Genomic DNA, 19336 nt, shown 5'->3' with positions numbered 1-19336 from the left:
CCCACATGGCATCCCAAATGCTGAGCACACTGAGGCGGGACCATGAAGAGTGATTTATAGCCCCCAATGTAGTTTCAGTTCCAATCCTTAAATTGATTCTCCTCACCCTAAAAGACTATGGCATTTCATACTGAGTACTCAAGACCAACTTAAAATGACCAAAGCAACAGAAGGAATTTGGCTTTGCAGGTTGGATTTTGCTGTCACCATAACATAGAAACATATAATTTCTCAAGTTGGAAGGGACCCATAAGCATCACCAGCAGCAGCTCCCTGCTCCTTGCAGGAGTACCTAAAACCAAGCCATATGACTGAGTGCATCACCCAGATGTTGCTTGACCTCTGACAGGCTTGTTGCTCCAACTGCTGTCCTGGGGAGCCTGTTCTAATGTGAACCCTCGCAGTGAAGAACCTTCTCCTAATCTGAACTTCCCCTGACAGCTTCATTCCATTTCCTTGTGTCCTACAGTAGAGCAGCAGAGAGAGGAGGAGATCAGCACTGCCTCCTCTGCTGATGCCCTTGAGGAAGTTGCAGACTGTGACGAGGTCACGCCTCAGCCTTGTCCTCTCCCAGCTGAACAAACCAAGTGACCTCAGCCAATACTCCCGAGTCTGGCGCTCAAGGCCATTCACCACTCTTGGTCACCCTCCTCTGGACACAATCTAATATTTCTCCTCTCTTGTACTACAACTGAATGAAAATGGGACTGAGTTTCTGCCCAGAGATGCTTGTGCCAGAGACATGTTCCAAAGGCATCCAGGAGAGAGAAGCTCTTGTATTTTTGCATCTCACCACAGCCAAGGGCTACTGAGGACCTGGATCAATTGTGTGCCTGCTGTTAATGGTGAGTACAAACCATCATCCTGTGTCTCTCAGATATCTGCTGCTAACAAGGTAAGCATAAGATTTGAGGAAATAATTGCCAGGAGCTTGCAGAGAGGTTTTCTCATATGCTGATATTAAATAATTTTCACATTAATATCACAGTTTATGAGTGACTTCTGTTGGTGTTCCAGCTTAGTTGTCTCTGAGTGCATTCAGGAAACCTGTGCTCAGTCTGAACTCCGAACGCCATCGATACCTCCCTTGTTTTGTTCTGACCTGTGTACAGTTCTGGTTTCCAAAGCTTTACGCTTACCTCATTTCATTTTGCCAACCTGAACTGTGCCAAATTCTGACATCATGTATAAAAGCTTTAGTGTAGAGAAAGGACCAGAATCAAAATCTTGAATTATCCTAAGTGTACTGCCAGAATAGAGAGCCCTTGGAACTGATGCCTCTTCCCTCATGCATGCCATCACCCTTAGCAGGAATTTGGATCAAAAGGAAATGAAAAATAAAAGCAGACTTGGTTTAGGACATAAATGCTCTTGAGTCACTAAAAAGTGACATTGGAAATGTTCATTTTTAACCTATGCTCAGGAAGCCCTCCAGGGACAAGAGCCAAGTGAATCAGTAAATTTGGTTATTACTAAAGGAGTTGTGCTGAGAGAAGAATGCCTTTACTTGAAAGAACCTAAATCAAAATTTAACAGTGAAATGAAGGCCCTTCTGAAAGTTTTATGAAAGGACAAAGCAGTAAGAACCTGTTGCTATGGACAGCTGTGATCACATCTACTGACTCATTTCGACTTTCATGTAAGTATTATTTAAAATGAAATACAAACATAGCATGTGGAGATCTGGCTATTCAAATGCAGAAAGCAGCTATTTTTAACTAGGTTCTGTCCCCTTTCTTTCTTGTGCAGCCCAACAGATGCAGAGAACCACAAAACTGTACCCTCCCCCCAAATCAGAGCTCTTTATTTGTAACTATTGACTCAATTCAGTTGAATTAAATGATCTTAGTGGTCTTTTCCAACCTAAATGATTCTATGATTCTAATTCAGGATCACTGCAAGGTTCCCGTTTCAAGATCTGCTGGTTTGTTCTTCTTCATAACTGTTCAATATGCATCTTTTGTTACATAACTTATTTATCTTTTGCTCATAACTTTTGTGTGGGTGAGGTTTTTGTTTACACAGGTGCTCAAGAAATGGTTATTCTCTGAATAAACACATATATTGATGAGCGAAAAATAGCATATGGAGTATGTCCAATTGGTATTTGAGTTAGTCTTCAAAGTTTTATTTTCCTGGGCAAGGTGCAGAGGCACAGGGGCAGGAGCAGGTATGATTGTGCAATGCAGGCTGAAACCTTGGGTTTGGGAGCCATCAGGTCTTTCTCCAGCATGGCAAGGCAGTCCTGTGTCTCCTTGCAATCTGGCAGGCATAACATGAGGCTGAGGGTGTTCAACACCACCAGGGGAGAATTCTGATGGGAAGTTCTTCATTCCTTCCTTCTGGGGCAATCCCATGCTGTGACCATAGGAAAGCCTTGGAGGTAGATGACTGATCACAGACAACAAGAAGAGAAGAACAACAAACAGATCGAGTGAATGGCTTATTTCTCATATTAAACAGTATCCTTAGGATTAATTATGGTAACAAATCTAAGTGTAGAGCTTAGGATCAATTCACAAAGAAAAAGTCAAAGTAAATTCAAAGTTTTACAGTTAGAAGAAATTGTATTTGCTCTGAGGCCAACTAAGGACTTATGGTATGGCTCATGTTTTTATGAATCCAGCAACACATTTTAATGGGACATGTGAGCATGCCCGTACATACATTTAAATACAAATAGATATGAATATATGAGGGAGTTACAGCAGTGTGGCAGTTTTAGCTGTGTGAAGTTACATTTCATTCACTAGGCATTTTTAAAGCCTCATTTGCACCCTGTCCCACTGATCAGTATCCTCAGGGCCCAATGTGCACACTGTAAACTCCTGACACTTTGAAACTGCTGCTGAGGCTCAACAAGTGAAGCCCTCCCATTATCAGGAGCCCTCAGCAAATGTTCCTTTTCCAAAGATGGATTTTTCACTGACTCCATCTCCACAATGCTTTTCTGCCTGTCCTCACACCCTTCCCCATCCCTGCCAGTGACTCAGGCAGCAAGGCAATATAGAATCCTTTCCTTGAAATCACAACATGCAACAAAGCCAGGACTGAAGGCTTTGTGCAAATGGAAATGGAGAGTCCCACCTTTATAGTTGATCTTCTGACCGATGGCACAGCTCCTAACACTAAGGTACTACTGCTCACAGAAAAGCAGTTATAAATAATTGTCAGGGAAGTCAGAAACTTACCAGTTAGCTTCCCACTGTCTTTTGAGTCTGGTACCTCTGTAGTAAGGCAGATGCCTCTGTAGTAAAGCAGCAAAAACTGTCAGTAGCATAGTTGAAGTGTCTGCAAAGAGTTACCTCTAGCAGTTTTTCTACAACCATCTGCTATAAATACCATACCCTTCAGATACTGCTGGGAGATGGTACATGTTCTGGATGACCTGTCTGGATGCCTCCAGGCCTTTGCCATAGACCAGTAGCTCAGGCATTTGCCCAGTCATGCTAATAAAACTTTATTACTGCACTTCAATCAGTCCTTTCTGTATAGACTGTGAAAATAAAAGCCTGTAAGATTAGAGGACCCAATTCTGCACTGAGCTGTGTTCAAAGGGCATTTATATACTTTAGACACCCTCTGAAGCCCATTGGCCAGCTTGAAGTCAGAAGAATTTGTGACTTGGTTTGAGGGACCTGCCTTCCTCACAGTACAGTAGAGTTGCTGGGGGGGGAACCATGGAAGTCAAAGGGAGGAATTGTAGGGCAGGATGTTAAGCAGATGCCTACTAGGCTGCTGTATCAAGAGTTTTCAGTATCTATTTCAATGGCTTCACTGATAAAAAAAACATTTAAAAAATAACCCTTTCAGATGTGACCTGAAAAATATATATGGGAAATCAAAATGTTACAGAACTGTGTGATAAGAGAGGTTCTCTGTTTTATCAACTCAGAGTTTCACAGAAGATGAGAAGATACAGCAAAACATAATGATAAAGACATACTGCTGACATGGCATAACAGTTTTTTATGAAAATTGGATAATATCCAGGTTGTTCTTGGAAAGGGAAAGATTTATGAATATTAGCATAAATAAATATTCAGTGTTGTATTGTATTGAAAGTGGTCAGCATCTTTTTCTAAAAGTTCCTTGCACTATTTGGACAACAAATCCACTAGGAAAAAAAGAAAAGGTGTTTGAAGATGACTTATGAAAAAAAATTGGTTTATTGCAGCTTTATTTTCCTTATCAACATACACAAAAACTCAATTTGTAGATAAACAATCACGGTCTTGTAGATCCTCAGGAAAAAAGGCCATAAATCTATGAATCATCTGTTGCTGTTGCATTTATGGTGGAACCAAGCAGATGCAGCGGCTAAGGGAATCAACCTGGGAAATGATGTCTTGATCAAAATCTGGGAAGGACCTGTGAGGGACCTTGGAGGCAAACCTGTAATGGCTACTTGCCACCTTAAGTCCACACTTGTTTGAATGAACTGTCATGTGAGTGGACAAAGTTAATGTAATATCAGATGTAAACCACCATACAAGGTCTGTGAGGCAAAAGGAATGTCCCATTTATCATAGCATCTATTTACTAGGAACAGTCACCTCATCTCCAAATACAATCTACTTTTTCCTTTAGAAGTCTATGAAATCAAGCAGGAATTTGGGCTCCATTTGTACCTTTATGTTCACAGGTGTTTCAGTGCATCCAGCCCACACAATTTCACCTCTCACTCTGCTTTTTCCCCACCCATATTTCAGTGACCTTTTTTTTCACTGACACTGAAAAAGAACAATATGGAGGCTGGTTTCCTGCTCTCAATCTGTTCCTCTTATGTATCTGCTTTCATATGTGCATAGGCAAAGAATATGTCTCCTGTTTTTCTGCCCAATGCTGTAGTTTGTTTTCTGAGGAGGAATAGAACAGCAAATTAAAAGGGGGCTCTCTTCAGTGGCTGCACTTGGAGAGTCCACAGCTCCTCCTATGCCATGGCATTTTGTCACATTTTGAGCTGATCCTCCCACTCCCCTGTGCAGGGCTTTTTTCCAGGGTAGCAGAAAGTTCTCCACGGAGACCAGGCACAACTGAAGAGCTTTGATTTCGTCCTGCTCCTTCAGGAGCACCCTCTTCACCTCTGCACAAAATGCATCTGGTGACTCGAAGGCTCCATCTGCACAGACAGGAAAAGGGGATGTATTACTGGGGATGCAAGCCTTGCAAATACCAGTCTAACTCATGGTCATTTTAATCCAGTCTCAACATCTATTCATGGCTTAAGTCTTCTCAGCTTAGAGAGGTTTCTCTTGGTTTCTTGTGTGTGCTGTCCTGTCCTGTTGAAAATACTGTTTTTGTGGTCTAACCACACCAGGCACAGGGACTCTGCTGCTGAAGTGACAGCTCTGAGGTCAGCAGAAGTGTCTATGACTGAGCCCCAAGGGAAACAAAAAGATTAGGGGCAGAAGAAACATAGAAGTGGTAAGTGCTTCCTAGACTGAGTTTATTGCTATTATTAGCATCAAAATATGATAATTTCACAGAATACTTTGGACAATGAGGTCGAAAGGAAATAAAGGAAGACATGTAACATGTTCCCCTTAACCACTCTGAATATGAGGGCTTCAGAGCTGTAAAAAAAAGAGGGGGCGGGGAGAGGGCAGGGAAGGAGAACACTATTAAAAATCTCCAAATAAAGTTTTCTGCTATGCTTTTTTCCTCTGTGAAACACTTTGGACTGCAACGCCTCTACATCTTTTGTCCTCTTCTTGTATGTCTAAACATCCATGCCAGCAAGCCACAGTCCATCTCCTGGACAGTTAAACCTCCTTGGCAGCAAGTCATGGTCCACCAGCTACTTTTAACTCTTTTTTCTTTATTGACAACATAGCATTTTACAAAACAAAGTACAGTAAGATTGTGAACTGCTGCTGAATGTGTCTTAGCCCTGAGCATATAGAATGCATTTTAAAACCTGTCAGCTTTCTTAATTTCAACCCTATATCTCCTCTTTATCTCCACAAGCAGTCCATGCCACCATATGCACCATTAATTCTGGTACTTTCAAATCAAGCAGAAGAAATAAACCAGGCTGCAACCCTTCCTTTGTGCTGCCATAATGAACCAAGATAGGCATTGGGAAGACAGAGTGCTGACATTTTAACTTTTAATTGAAGAATTTCTTTCCCACAGAGGTATCAACAGCGAATGGAAGATCATCCTCCCTTTTAAAAGTAAAGGCCAAGTTCCTCAGCTGTTTTTGACCCATTGTGGGTACAGCCACCAGTGGGGTGGTGTAGAAGTGACTCTTATAGGGCTGAAAGCACAGCTGAGCTAAAGCAGTAGCCACAGTAAGTCACTGTTCTGACTGAACAACCTTGAATCTGACACTCAGAATCCACCTGCTGTTTGCATATCATGTAGTGTATCCAGCTAAATTCCAGTGATTCAGCTCATTCACTGCCTTATTCTGTCAAGTAGCCAGGAATCTTCATTCCCCCCAGCATCACACAATGTCCTGCAGGAGGACCCAGCCTCCAAGTCAGGTTTTATGGTCTTTTGCTGTTACACCTTCACATCTTTATTAAATCCTAAACACAAAGTTTTAAGAATTGCCAAGCCGCTTCTCTCATGTGCGAAAGAAATGCTGCAGTTGTGGTCTTTCCAACGCATGTGAGTGCTGTGAAAATGCTGAAACACTGGACTGCAGTAAGAGCATACCATCTTATTCCTCTCTTAATAGGTAGGTGGTTCCTAAGGACCCTGTGAGATGGAGAAAGAGACTCACTCAATATTACAGGGATACCTCTCCAAGGCTGGAAGATTTCTTCTAGAACAAGCTTCCAAGGTTGACCCACCTGTCTCTGGTCACCCTCTCCTTCTTCTCTCTGCTTTCCAGCTGAGCTACCACATTCTACAGACTTCACTGTCCTCCTTAAGGAGAAAAAAAAAAGACATTTTTGATTCAGTAGAAACAGCAGTGCATGTCAGAATACGGCTCTAATTCTGTATTTCATTGTCCAGAGTTTATGAAGAGTACAGTGAGTTCTTGAATTTAAAGGAGTACATCAGTAAAACAATTACGAGATCAGTTTGACAAATGTTGCGGTACATTACAGCTCCTGAGGGGTTGTCAGCGTGGAACTTGGCTCTTGACTCTCCTCATTTTCCATTAAACTTGTAAAACTGCCTGTCAAGGGAAACGAGAACTTCGTAAGTGAGACTTTAAAACTCAACCAAGCAAAGCTGCTCAGAATATACGGAGGAAACAACCTTGCCTGGATGGGACAAATGAGGTGCAAGGAGCCCTTTTTCCTCACTGAGACTGTACTACACATTGTCCGGTTGTAAAAATTTCATTTCTACATCTGCATTCCAGATTGATTTATTCTTTTGGAGATTACATAGTTTTGAAATTTAAGAGGCATTTTCCAGAGGAGTTTCCTCATGCATTCCAAAAATCAATGATCTGTTCCTGTTTGGACTGCTATAAATACCTCTATATAGAGGTTTTTACCTATACACAAATTAATGTAACTCTTCTCAATACCAACCAAGTTTTTCAGTTTTTTTCTTCAGTCATGCTTCTGATGTGTTATTGTTGGTACCTTTCAAACACACCTTTATTAAACACTGCAGAGGTACATATGCAGCTTATATAAACTGAGGCTTGAGCAGTATAACAATATTTCAAAAACAGGCACTTCTCTGAACATCTTTGTTTTACTTCAGTTTTCAGAGATTTGTTGTCTTGATATGGTTATGAGCTACAGCACAAGAATGGTCTCCAGTACATCATCCACACAACTTTTCATTATCTAGCTTTATTAACAAATAAGTAACACAATGGCTTTTGGTATCATGTAGCAATTGTTTACTTGTTGTTTTGTTGGGGTGTTTTTGTAAGGGCAATGTACCTTTTCCTCAAGTACATTCTCCTATGACTTTAAATATACCTGACATTTAACTTGACTTTTATCTTGCTCTTTTCAGTTTGCCTCTTGTTCCCGTTGGGGTATCCCACCTCTTCACACAGCACACATGAAGCTCCTTGTCGTAACATGTTGTGAATGATAAAAGTTCATAGAGCTCAAAAACTGACTGCACAAATTAGTGGGTGAAAAGTCTACTGAAGGCAATTAAAGAATTTAAACCTGCTTTTGACAAACATATACCATGAATGAATATCATTCACTTATTTCCAATGCCTCTGAACAATGCTGTACACACCTATACCTTTTCAAGTTCCTTTTAAAGAAGCCAGACAGATTCTTTTAAATCTTGTGCTAACAAAACACACCCTGGGTATTGACTGGCACCAGGAAGCAGAATTTTTGAAGACAATTGCCCAGAAATTGTCTTTTAATAGCCATATTTTAGTCAAATACTCAGTGGCCATTTATCTCAACCTCAAGGCTACTTCTGTTGTTTCTTTCACCTTCTGCCTGATTCCCTTATACTGCCCAGCTGAACTAAGGCAATATACTTCTCAAGGGATTGTACCATGCCAATAAGCACTATTTATAAACTATGAACCAAGGAAATTTACTTGCTTTTTTGTCATGACCCTGTGTGACTGGGCAAGCCAGCTTATTGAGAATCCTGGGTTTAGCTTCAGCAATGACTGGCTTACCTTTCTGCTGGGCATTCAAATAATGAGAGGAGGAGACAGGTCCCAGACTTTTTGGAGAATACAGTACGAGTCCAAGTACTGTGGTGAAGAGTTAAGTGAATTGGGGTCATTTAAGCTGCTTCACACTGGTAGTCTCTGTGACTGATCTCTGAGCCTGTAGCAGACCCTTTGCAGACAAAGTGTAAATTACAACAGTACCGAAGGGATGAAATAAGTAGCTGGAGAGTCATACCTGTCAATGGTCCCAGAAGACAGAAAGTGCTGAGGTGCTGTCTGGTACTGTTCAGTATGGTCACTGATGGCCTTGGATATAAAGCACATTAAATTTACAGAGGATATAAAGTTGGGAGAAACTGTTGAGTATTTTGGAGGCATTGTGTTGGTAGACAGACTTAAAATTCAAAATTACTTTGAATAATAATTTTTTTGGTTGTGCAGTCTCCCTCACTGGAGATATTCAAGAACTGTCTGGATGCACTCCTGTGCAATGTGCTCTGGAATGACCCTGCTTGAGCAGGGAGGTTGGACCAGGTGATCCACTGTGGTCCCTTCCAAACTGTGGTTCTGTGAATATTGCCCAGTCATTGTGCATCACCCTTAAAGAAAGATGTGGCCTACACAGAGTGTGATGACACAGAGGCTAGAGGGAATCAAAGGGAATGTCCACTAGCCTAGAAAACATGTCCTGCAAAGAAAGACCAAAGAGATTGATTTTGTCTAAAATAAAGAAGAAAATACTTCAGGAACACACAGGATATAAATCTCTTGTGTGACCAACATCAGCTCCAAAGAATGCACCACCATAGTGATGACATGTAGGAAAAAAGGCAAAGTCCTTCAAACCTGCAGTGTGCCACAGTAAAAGAGAAGAAATCAAGGGCATGATGGAAGCCTTCAGGCTTAGTGCTGACAAAGCACTTTTTAGGTGAGAATGCAAAGATTATCTTGACCAATACACCACAACACACACATTTCAAGAACCCTTAAGAGCCCTTGCCAGCCTAACCCTGGAGTGTGGGAACTCATTCTGGGCACAAATCTAGCAAATTATTTAATTTTGACATTTGTACAAGGTACATGAGCCAGGCATCTGAGAGACAAAGATCTTAAGAATACTAATTTAAAAAATTCAGGTCCAAGTTACACATCAAAATGGTGAAAAAACCCACAACTTTTTGGCTTTGGAGACACTCAGCAACATAAATATAAAAAGAAGTACTCCCACACTTACCATGCATTGAACTATTTAACAAGGAATACATAACACATCCAGAACGCACCTGTTGTGCAGAATTCCCATTGGTATCATGCAGTGATACATAGATCCCTCCTCAATTTCACTGAAGTGGCGGGACTCCAAAATTACAATAAAAGCTCCTACTGTTAATTTTTAACTGTGTAAGCTCCATTTCAACATATTTTTAACATGCTAGTACGCTCCTGTTCCCATTGCCCTCAGTAACAGCAATTGTGATAGCAGTAATAGAATTGTACCTGCCAGCTTTGTGATGGCCACACACGTCATGACCCCACATACACTCCTTAAACCCAACAACATCAGTGATTTTGCCTCCAGACTGGTCCTTGTGGTGCACCTCAAATGGCCTGCCTGTATCTTGGCTTCCCATTTGCAATTCCCGTACCTGATGTTGACCCACACTCTCAGCTGTCCTCTCCATGTTAAGACTTTCCCTCTTAAGGACTCTATTAAAGTGTAGACATCCAGAAAGATTTGCTTCACTGCAATGCTTTTGCCTCAGGAATCACTTACCTTATCAAACATCTTGGGAGTCTGACATGATCTAGCTTTGATGAACCATAATGTAGCTGAACCCATTTTTCACTTACCTCAAAGAATTTTCTCAGTCAAATTAACAGGGCATGGAGTTGCTGCTCCTCTCCCTCCCTCTGCCTTTTTAGAAGACAGGTTTCCTGTTCTCCAATAGTCTCCAATAACAGTGCTTAACACCCAGCTTTGCTGATTTTTCAAAAGTGTTGCTCAGGACTTGACACAATAGATACCAATTTTTTCTACATTTGGGGTGCAATTTTACGGGACCTCTCGCAAGAAACAGCCTAATTTATGTTTCCACTTCGCATCTGCTAATATCATTATCTTGGGGTGACTTTATGATGTGTATCCCATATCGTTGCCCAGAAATTAATTTTTGTACCTTTCTATGCCTTTAAACTGAGCCTGAGAGGGGGAAGGAAAACTTGAGCAAAACTTTTTCAAAGCAGTTTGCAGCTTTTTCAAGGTCACACAGAGATAGAGACTTTTTTCCCCCAGCTGCTGCAGGAGAGCAGGGGAGCACCCGGCTTGCTGCTTTCCAGTCAGCTTTTGGCCAGTGGTTCAGCTTCTTTTTCTCCAGAGAGAGACTGAGAGTTGAACTTTTTTTTCCCTTCCCTGGAATTTCGGATTTTCTCCCTTTCCTGCTGGACTGTTTCAGTATCAGAACACATTGAGAGGACCTTCCACTGGGGACAGAGGGCCTGGCCCTGGCCCAAGCCTCAGCTCCAAGGAGACCAAAGGGAGGACTCTGACACTTTCCCAGGTTCTTTCTCCACAGCGAGAGATTTTATTATTTAGCATTATTTTCCTTCTCCCGTGTGTTGTTCAATAAATAGTTTTTGTCTTTTTCACTTTCCTTCGGGGAAGATTTGTTTTTTTCCCGAACCTGGTGGGGGAGGGATGGTTTGTAACCTGCCTTCTCTCAGAGGATATATTTCTAAATTTGGCCAAACCAGCACAATCATATTTTACATTATCTTGCTTACTTTATGCTCTCTGCAAATACCCTCACCCTACATTTTCTTTTCATTGAAAACTGAGGCAATGTATTTATTCAATATTTGGAGCAGCCTTCATCTCGTCCCTGGCATTTAGCCACCTGTATCTTGCTTCTTTGAATACTTTTATTTATATAGTTGAAGAATTCTTTGTTATCTGTTATCCTTTCTTTGCAACATCTGGTTCAGCTAGATTTTTATCCATTCTTTCTCTCTGATCCTGCAGTTTCCAACCCAGCAAACTGTACTTCCCCTGTTTCCTGTGGGTTCATTCATTTTCAGGTAGTTACTGATCCACTAGCACCACAATTATTCTTGACCTATTCCAACCTCTTTTACGGGATGAAAGTGCTATACATTGTTTTCCATTTTGCATTTAAAGTAAGTCCATGATTCTTCCACACTCAAATGCTAGGTCCATGCAGCCTCACCAACAATTTTTCATAGTTTCTTAATGTTTCCCCTCTCATATCCAGGACTGTAGGATATTCTTGTAGATCTATTCTTGGTTCTCAAGAAATTTGCAGTAAATAATGTTAGTCATTTATCAGAGATTATTTTCTACAATCAAATTATTTCTTAAAGGAATTAGAAGATCCTTATATTTTACTGAAAATAATTATAGAACAGCTTCCCTTTAGGCTGTTGAGTTGGATCAATGGCTGCTGGTAAATGAAAAGTTTATTGCCCATCACACCCAATAATACATGCTGCATAGGGTCTTTGTCTTGCAGCTGTCTAGGGAATTGAAGTCTTCCCCAACCATGCTGTTATTTACTGCTGATGGAAACCTCTGTTCATAGCCATCCCTGAACCTGAGAGTCTTTACCAGATTTTAGGGCATTTCTATCACTCTTATCTACTACCACTTTCAAATAAATTTCTAATTTGCACCATCACCATCTCTGTTTTCTCAATCTATTACTTCATTAATTTCTATTAAAAATAGTAATTAATAGTACAAATACTACCTCTATCCTATTTTTGCTCCTTTCTTCAGCCTCTTTAGGTAAGAGGATGCAAAGAGAAAAAAGTAGCTTTGTGTTTGGCCTTAGCTCCTGGCTTACTTATCTTCATAGACTACAGGGCTAGTACCTGAGAAAATTGCCTCTTTCCATCTAACCATTTCCTGGGGAAATCAGCCAAAGACTGAATATCTTAAATGCATATACACGCATACATTTAGAGGCTGGAACAGAAGAAAAACAAGAATGTTAAGTAGAGTTGTGCATTTTGCAAGTGGGAGAACACAACATAACCAAAGCACTTGGCAGCCTGTCAAAAGCATTATTCACAAAAAGAATTAATTACGTTCTCTGCTATACGGAAGTCAAGCAAAAGGAACAGCGGACACCAAAACAGCACAGTGCCTTTAGCTACTTCTTCTCAGTTGTTGGTAGACTCTTTCAGACAGAAGTCATACAACCCTGCAGTCACTAGCACTAGAAGCAACAGCTGGCAGTTGCTGAGAAGCAGCAAGACAAGTGTCAGAATCTGCAGAGGGAATAAAAACTGAGACAGTGAGATTGAGAAATTAGATAGACACCACGTAAGAAAAAGAACAGCCCTGCAGCGTCTCTTGACTATTGACATTTCCTGTCTTAGCCTACACCTGCCTTAACCTACATCTCTGAGATGCCTACTTTTGTCATTTAATTAGTATTTCTCGTTGCTGTGGTATTTTATTTCTGATTTTTATATATAAATACATTTTTTAAGGGAAGAAGAAAACTGAAAGGAAAGTTTGGGACAGTTCTGATCTACACCAGGTGTCAAACTGGCCAAGAAGAGATCCAGAAGCGACGCCAAGGCTGAGACACGGGTAGGACATACAACGAATTAAGCAGCTGATGGCTGCAGTAGTAAAGACCTGGCCCGTGCTTCCTCCGAGGGCGGCAGGACCGGCGGCGGGAGCGGCGGCGAGCGGGGCCCGGTTATGTTGGGCGGCCGGGTCCCCGTGCGGCGGGGGCAGCGCCGCTCGCCCCGCCCCGGCCCCGCCGCGCCCCGCGGGGCGGACCCGCCGTCCCCCCGGGCTCGCCGGCCGCAGCGCGGAGCGGAGCGGGGCGCGGCGCCCGCGGGAGATGATGGCCCCGCCGCCCGCCCCCGCCGTGTCGGGCCCGCTGGCCGTGCTGGACCCCACAGGTGAGCCCGGCACCTGCCCCGCCGGGTGCGTGAGCCCCGGGGATGCGGCGGGGAGAGCGGCAGCCGGCTGGACGGCCGGGCTGCCCCGGGCCGGCGCCGCTGCCCCGGAGCTTCGGTCGGCGGGACGGGAGGGCGCGGGCGGGGGCCGTGCCCGGGCTGTGCCCGCAGAGTGGCGGCGCGGGGGGCTCAGCCCGAGATCGCCGCCGCCGTGCGTGCTGCCGCCCGTCCTCTCGCTCGCCGAGGTGTTTAAAAATACCGGTTCTTCGCAGAGCTTTCAGCTGCGCTTGGTGAATCCCTGTGCTGGAGGTTTAACATTCGGAGGAATGGCTTGGTGCGGGACGCGGATAGGAAATTAATGTAAGAGCCATCGTGCTGTGCTCGATGGCCATGGCCGGTGGCTGTGCTGGAGCAGGCGGTGCCCGCAGGTGCGGGGCGGGCTGGGGACAGGTGTTGGGTTAGTTTCCTTCCTCCTGGTTCTCCTAACTGAATGGTGAGCTGCTTGTGTTTACAGCGTACGTCCTGAAATACAAACACATCGACAAAAAAAAGGTCAAGTATTTCATTATTCCAACGGAATTTGTTAAAGTTTAGAAAATACAGAACTTACTGCTAGGAATTACTCTGTGTAGCATTTGAAAGGATAAGAAGAGACTTTGCTATGCACTCAAGGATCTTAACAGCTGGATAAAAAGGTGTATCAGATCTTAATTTTTGTCTTAAACTTGAAAGAAAAATTATGTTGGTGTTGAAAATGTGGCCATGGAAGATGTGCTGTAACTTAAAAACATTTTCAGGTAGTCATTGGAAAAAGAAGAATCTCTATGCTAGCTTTAAACTAGTGATTAGCTGCTCATTAAATTATTTATTGGTGAAACAATTGCTGCCAAAACAATGAGGTCATAGTGATACTGCATGGTATCACTTACTATAGCCATACTACATAGTCTGTCAGGGCTTGTGGGATTGCTTTTTCATTTTGTTCAGTATGAGTATTTTGTAGTACAATTGTAAACTGTTTCCCATGGTCTTGAATATATAATGCACTCATGGAATCTTACTCAACAAATTAATAATAAAAGTAAGAGATGGGCCTGATGAAAGCTGCTGTCTTGAGGCTTGAAATGAATGCTGTTGCATCTGGTTTAATTAGTTCAGCACTCTGGACAAGTCAAGCATTTAATCAGAAGAGGGAAAGCAATCACCAACAGCAGGTGTGAGTATCTCCTTTAAGCATCTCAATCCGTCACATTTAATTTTGGGAGGCAATGTAGGATTAATTCAACTTCTCTGGCATGAAACAGTTTTTAAAATATGCAAAACTGTAGTTGAGAGAGAGATGGCACTGAAGTGAGCTTTGCAGTAATTAAAAATTTATAATTGAGATCCAAAGATCTCCTAAAAATTTTCTCAATAGCAGCAAAATAGCAGATACCTTTGATACAAAAGCCTGTCTATGGTGAATTTCCACTTAAATTATCTTATTCTGTGTGCTTAATGCCACTCTCTGAAACATGTCACAATTTTTAGTAGTATTCATCACATAATAAAAATGCACTATTTTTTCCTGTTAACAAAAGCTTCCTTCTTTTTCTCATAGTGAGACACTAATATACATTGGGCTGGGCATTATTTGAAACAAGTGTTTCCATTTAGATCACCATAACTAGATCAAAGAAGAAGGTATGGAATTATGTAGTGCTAATATTCAGCAAATGTGATAGTAATCCCAGCTAACTGCTACATCCTACACTGACTTTTTTCCTCACCAAAATCATGCCGCACTTTTTGACAGGCTTTGTGATGTCTGAAGATCGATTTTAAAAGAAGTAGTGAAGTTAGCAAAGTGTAGTTTCCTTTGTCTAAGTGTAGACTTTTTTAGTTCAGTTGCAGATCGTATGCAGGTTTTCCAAGGTGGAGAGATGCTGTTTCATTCTATTCTTTCTTGGCCTCTGGACACATTCTGTGCCATGGACATTTTTCATCATTAATTAGTTCATCCTCCTTTTAAACTCACTCTTTTCTTTGTTCAAATCCAAACCCTACTATTCATCATTAGATCCACTACTTTGCAGTCTCCTACGTACCCTCCCCACAAAGCCATCCATTTTTCCATAGTCTTCCTGCAAATTTAACCCCCATCCGTTGCAAACAGAGCATTGTAAATATAATTGTTTTCTACAACTGCTGAATGGACAGAAGTTTTTTCTGAGTGCAGCAGAGTGTGGTCTTCAGCAGGTACTTTTTCTTTTTGCTCTCTGGAGGGTGATCTCAATTTCTCTCCTCATGGGCCTTTCTCTGTCCCAGGGAGGCAGCAGTCTGGTGTCTCTCCTCCTTGTACTGGTGATACTTTCTCTCCTTCCATTGTCAAAGCAGGGCTAAATGGCTCAAGCAGATAGTTTGCCTGACAGATATTTAGTGAGCAAAGCAGAGAGTGTTTCTGTGACTGTTCCTTTTTGTGCACAATTTAGGACTGCGCCAGGCAGAGCACAAGCCAGTCATGTGGAAGCTTTGTTGCCTCTCTAAATTATCTGTAGTGCCTATTGCTGCAGTTAATACTGCAAAAAACTCAGTGCCCAAGTCAATGCTTCACTGGCCAAAACTGCTGAAGAATATTGCCAACAGATGTTAATAACATTCACACCCTCTGTTCACCCCAGCCTCAAGCTAATGCTAATAAGGATATGACAAGGTTTCTTCCTACAAGCTTGGTTTTTGGTGGGCTAAGTATAAGAATTTTAAGTTACAACTAAATTGCATTAAGGTCCAGACTAGGACTTTAATAATATTCATACTGAATCATTGTTAAAGAAGTTGAAGGTCATAAATGTCAACATTATTCTGAGAGTTACTTCAGTACTAAAAAATTGGAAAGTGAATAGCCTCCATTAACTGTTTCCTGCACTCCAGGAACACTGGTGTTGGAAGAAAATTCAGGCTACAAATATTGACAGCAATGTTTCCTCTGCTCTTAATTTAACTGCTATTCTTGTATATGGCCAGCCTTCGGTCCAAGCCTTGCCACAGAGAGTGTCACAGAAGAAGGCTGGGCTAGGCACACTGCCTGAGCTGGAGACAGGGCTTCTGTGTCTGGCATTGGGTTTTGGCTGGCAGGTACGTTAAAAACAGATCCAAATAAACTGTGCGGCAACTGCTACAAACAGCAGTAAACAAAGGCTTGGAAAATCTTGGGACCCAACATGACTGAAAATGCAAAAGGAAGCTAATAGTAAGAACCCTTTGCAGCTGTAGCTTCTGAAGATATTATGCTGCTTTGCAAATATTACATAGGCCTCCCAGTATGGTGGTGGCTTATATGCATGTAATTACACATATTTTGCTAGAGCAAAGATTTTTATTGTTGTGACTAAGGAAAGCCGAACAGCCATGATAAAAACCAATTTAGGCGTGATTTCTACCCATCTTCTCTGAGCATGTGGAAGTCTTTGAGAATAAATCTTTGCACGTGCCAGCCTCTTCTCCAGAAAGGGCCTTTTTGTGCTCCTGCACATATGTCATCTCTCCTAAGGGTGGAGTTCATAGCTAATGACATGTACTTACTGTAGTTTCCAAACTGGAATATGAAAAAGGGGAGATATGATTGGATATTTGCCTCTATTTTGAGATGCAGGTGGTAAAAGATCAATGAATATGAGGGTTGAAGGGTATTGCATTCATAAATTTCTTCTGGCATGTGTAAATTTCAACATCAAAATGTAGTTCAGACCAAAAAATTTCCCTACAAACAATGACGTCTTTTTCTGTTCTGTCTCACTAAATCCACATCAGATTTACTCCAATGACAAATAAGAACATGCTTTTCCTAAGACATTTTCCAGCAAACTCAGTCAGGGCAATCAAGCTCATGTCTTTCACTATTCGTAACGAGAACTCAAGAGGGTGAGTTGGACCCATAGTTTATCTCCATGCAATCTGATCAACCTTTGCCAGTACAGGTGCTGGTCTGAGGAAAACGTGGAGGCTTGGCTCCTCAGGCGCTCTTCAGAAGGTGCTCAGTGGTTTCAAGAAGACTTGGCTGAGGAGCATCTGCCCCACTGGCTTTGGGAAGGTTTGTGTTCCTATGTCCCTTTAGAGTACCTTTAGAGTTTACATTGCAGCTGCAGTTTCATGTCAGTGGATATGTGTTGCAGTGGGGATACTGCAACATACATATACCAAACCAGGAGTCCCGTGGAAAGGAAATATCTATGGACAGATTCTTGATAGCTGTTTCAGAGATGTTTATTTCTCCAGCCGCATGGCCGGGGCTCTGCCCAGGAACTGTTCCAGTCACGGACCCGAGGGTCCTTCTGCCCGCGCAGGGAACACAAACCAACCCATGGGAACGAGGCTGAGCAGGGGCAGGGAAACCCCGTGCCTGTGCCCTCAGGGCCCCTCTGCCAGGGCTGCACGGCAGGGGAGGGACCCCAACAGATATGAGCACACATACCCAACCCACTTTTAGTCTAGCTGTCTTGACTATCATAAAACCATAGAAGGATTCAGGTAGAAAGGTACATTTGTTGAAATTCCAACCTCCTCCTCAAATATGGGTTACCTATGAGGTCAGGCCAGGTTGCTCAGTGCTTTTTCTGTTTGAATTTTGAAAACCTTCAAAGTTGGAGGGGACACAAGTTCTTTGGGCAACCTGTTCCAATGTTTGACTGTCCTAATGTTGATTTTTTTTTTTCTCCTTATACCCAGTCTGAAACACTTTTTTGTATTTCAGTTTGTCTGCTGTCTTTTCTCCTCCTGCTGTGCACCATTATGAAAAGCCTGAGTCTGTTCTCTTGACAACAACTCAAAGGAATTGGAAGACTGCAACTAGCCTTGCCAAAAGTCATCTCATTGCCAGGCTGAGCAAGCCTTGGTAGCCCGTTAACCCCCTGATTCTGTGATGCCATCTTCCCCCTGTTCCTTGCCCTAGCCCTGGCCATTCCCTCGGTTTCTCTCTATTGGCTCCTGTACCCCAACCCCACCCAGGGACTGCCCCTGGGCCCCTGACAAAATCATCCTGCACCCAGACCACGAGGTCTCTCTAGACCTCTGAACATCACAGGGATAAGATGTGATTAAAGCCATCTCAAACCCTCATGAGAGACCCTTCTCTACCTTCTTTACCACCAGTGCATTGTAACGCTGCTGGCTGCCGGAGCCAGGTCGTGGGGCTGTCCGAAATGGACTCCGGGATGAGACTGATCGCACGGCCCTAGGAAACCCCTGCTGTGCTCACAGGGAGCTGCAGCCTGCTAGGCAGAGTCCAGCGGTTACAACACAAGCCCTGTTCCCTCAGCCTCTTCTCATACAGAGATTACCAGCCCCTGACCTTCTTTGCAGTTCTCTGTTGAATTCACTGCAGTTAATTTATGTATTTCCCTATACTAAGGGCCCAAAACTGAGTGTGGTCACTCACTATTTTGTGGTCAAAAAAGTGCTGAATAGATAGGTGTAGTTGCTCCTCTAATCTACTAATGATGCTCCTGTTAGTACAGCCCAGGATTCTGTTACTAGGGCACACTGCTGGTTCATGTTCAGCTCATTGTCTACCAGTACCCCCAGGTCCTTCCCAGCACAGCTGCTTTGCAGCCTGGCAGTCCCTTACCTGTTGGAGAGGATGAAAGTTTGGTAAGAAAGTTTCACAGACATGTAGGCTTGGCAGAAAGATCCCTGAATGTAGAAACTGAGGATGAGATAGAAATGAAAGCAAGTTTTGATATAGAATAAAAGATGTTCTGTTGAACCAGTGATCACTGAATAACTGAGAAGGCGAAGGTAGGAGATGAGTTGGAAGGAGATTTTTATGATTAGGACAAAGGTATGTGACTACAA

General features: G+C 42.6%; 1 protein-coding gene across 1 annotated transcript in view; it reads left to right on the top strand.

The window, feature by feature from the left end:
• Nucleotides 1-13449: 13449 nt before the first annotated feature.
• TMEM255B (transmembrane protein 255B) overlaps nucleotides 13450-19336 on the top strand; it is a gene marked incomplete at both ends in the record, with an annotated part of 65571 nt that continues 59684 nt past the window's right edge. Inside the window, one exon of the mRNA XM_082277365.1 lies at nucleotides 13450-13510. Coding sequence (XP_082133491.1) covers nucleotides 13450-13510 — 61 coding nt within the window. The remainder of the gene's footprint in view (nucleotides 13511-19336) is intronic.

The sequence above is a fragment of the Coloeus monedula genome (genome assembly GCF_965178545.1).
Source record: "Coloeus monedula genome assembly, chromosome: 3".
In the NCBI taxonomy this organism is placed as follows: domain Eukaryota; kingdom Metazoa; phylum Chordata; class Aves; order Passeriformes; family Corvidae; genus Coloeus; species Coloeus monedula.
This window is presented reverse-complemented; position numbering and strand designations above follow the sequence as displayed.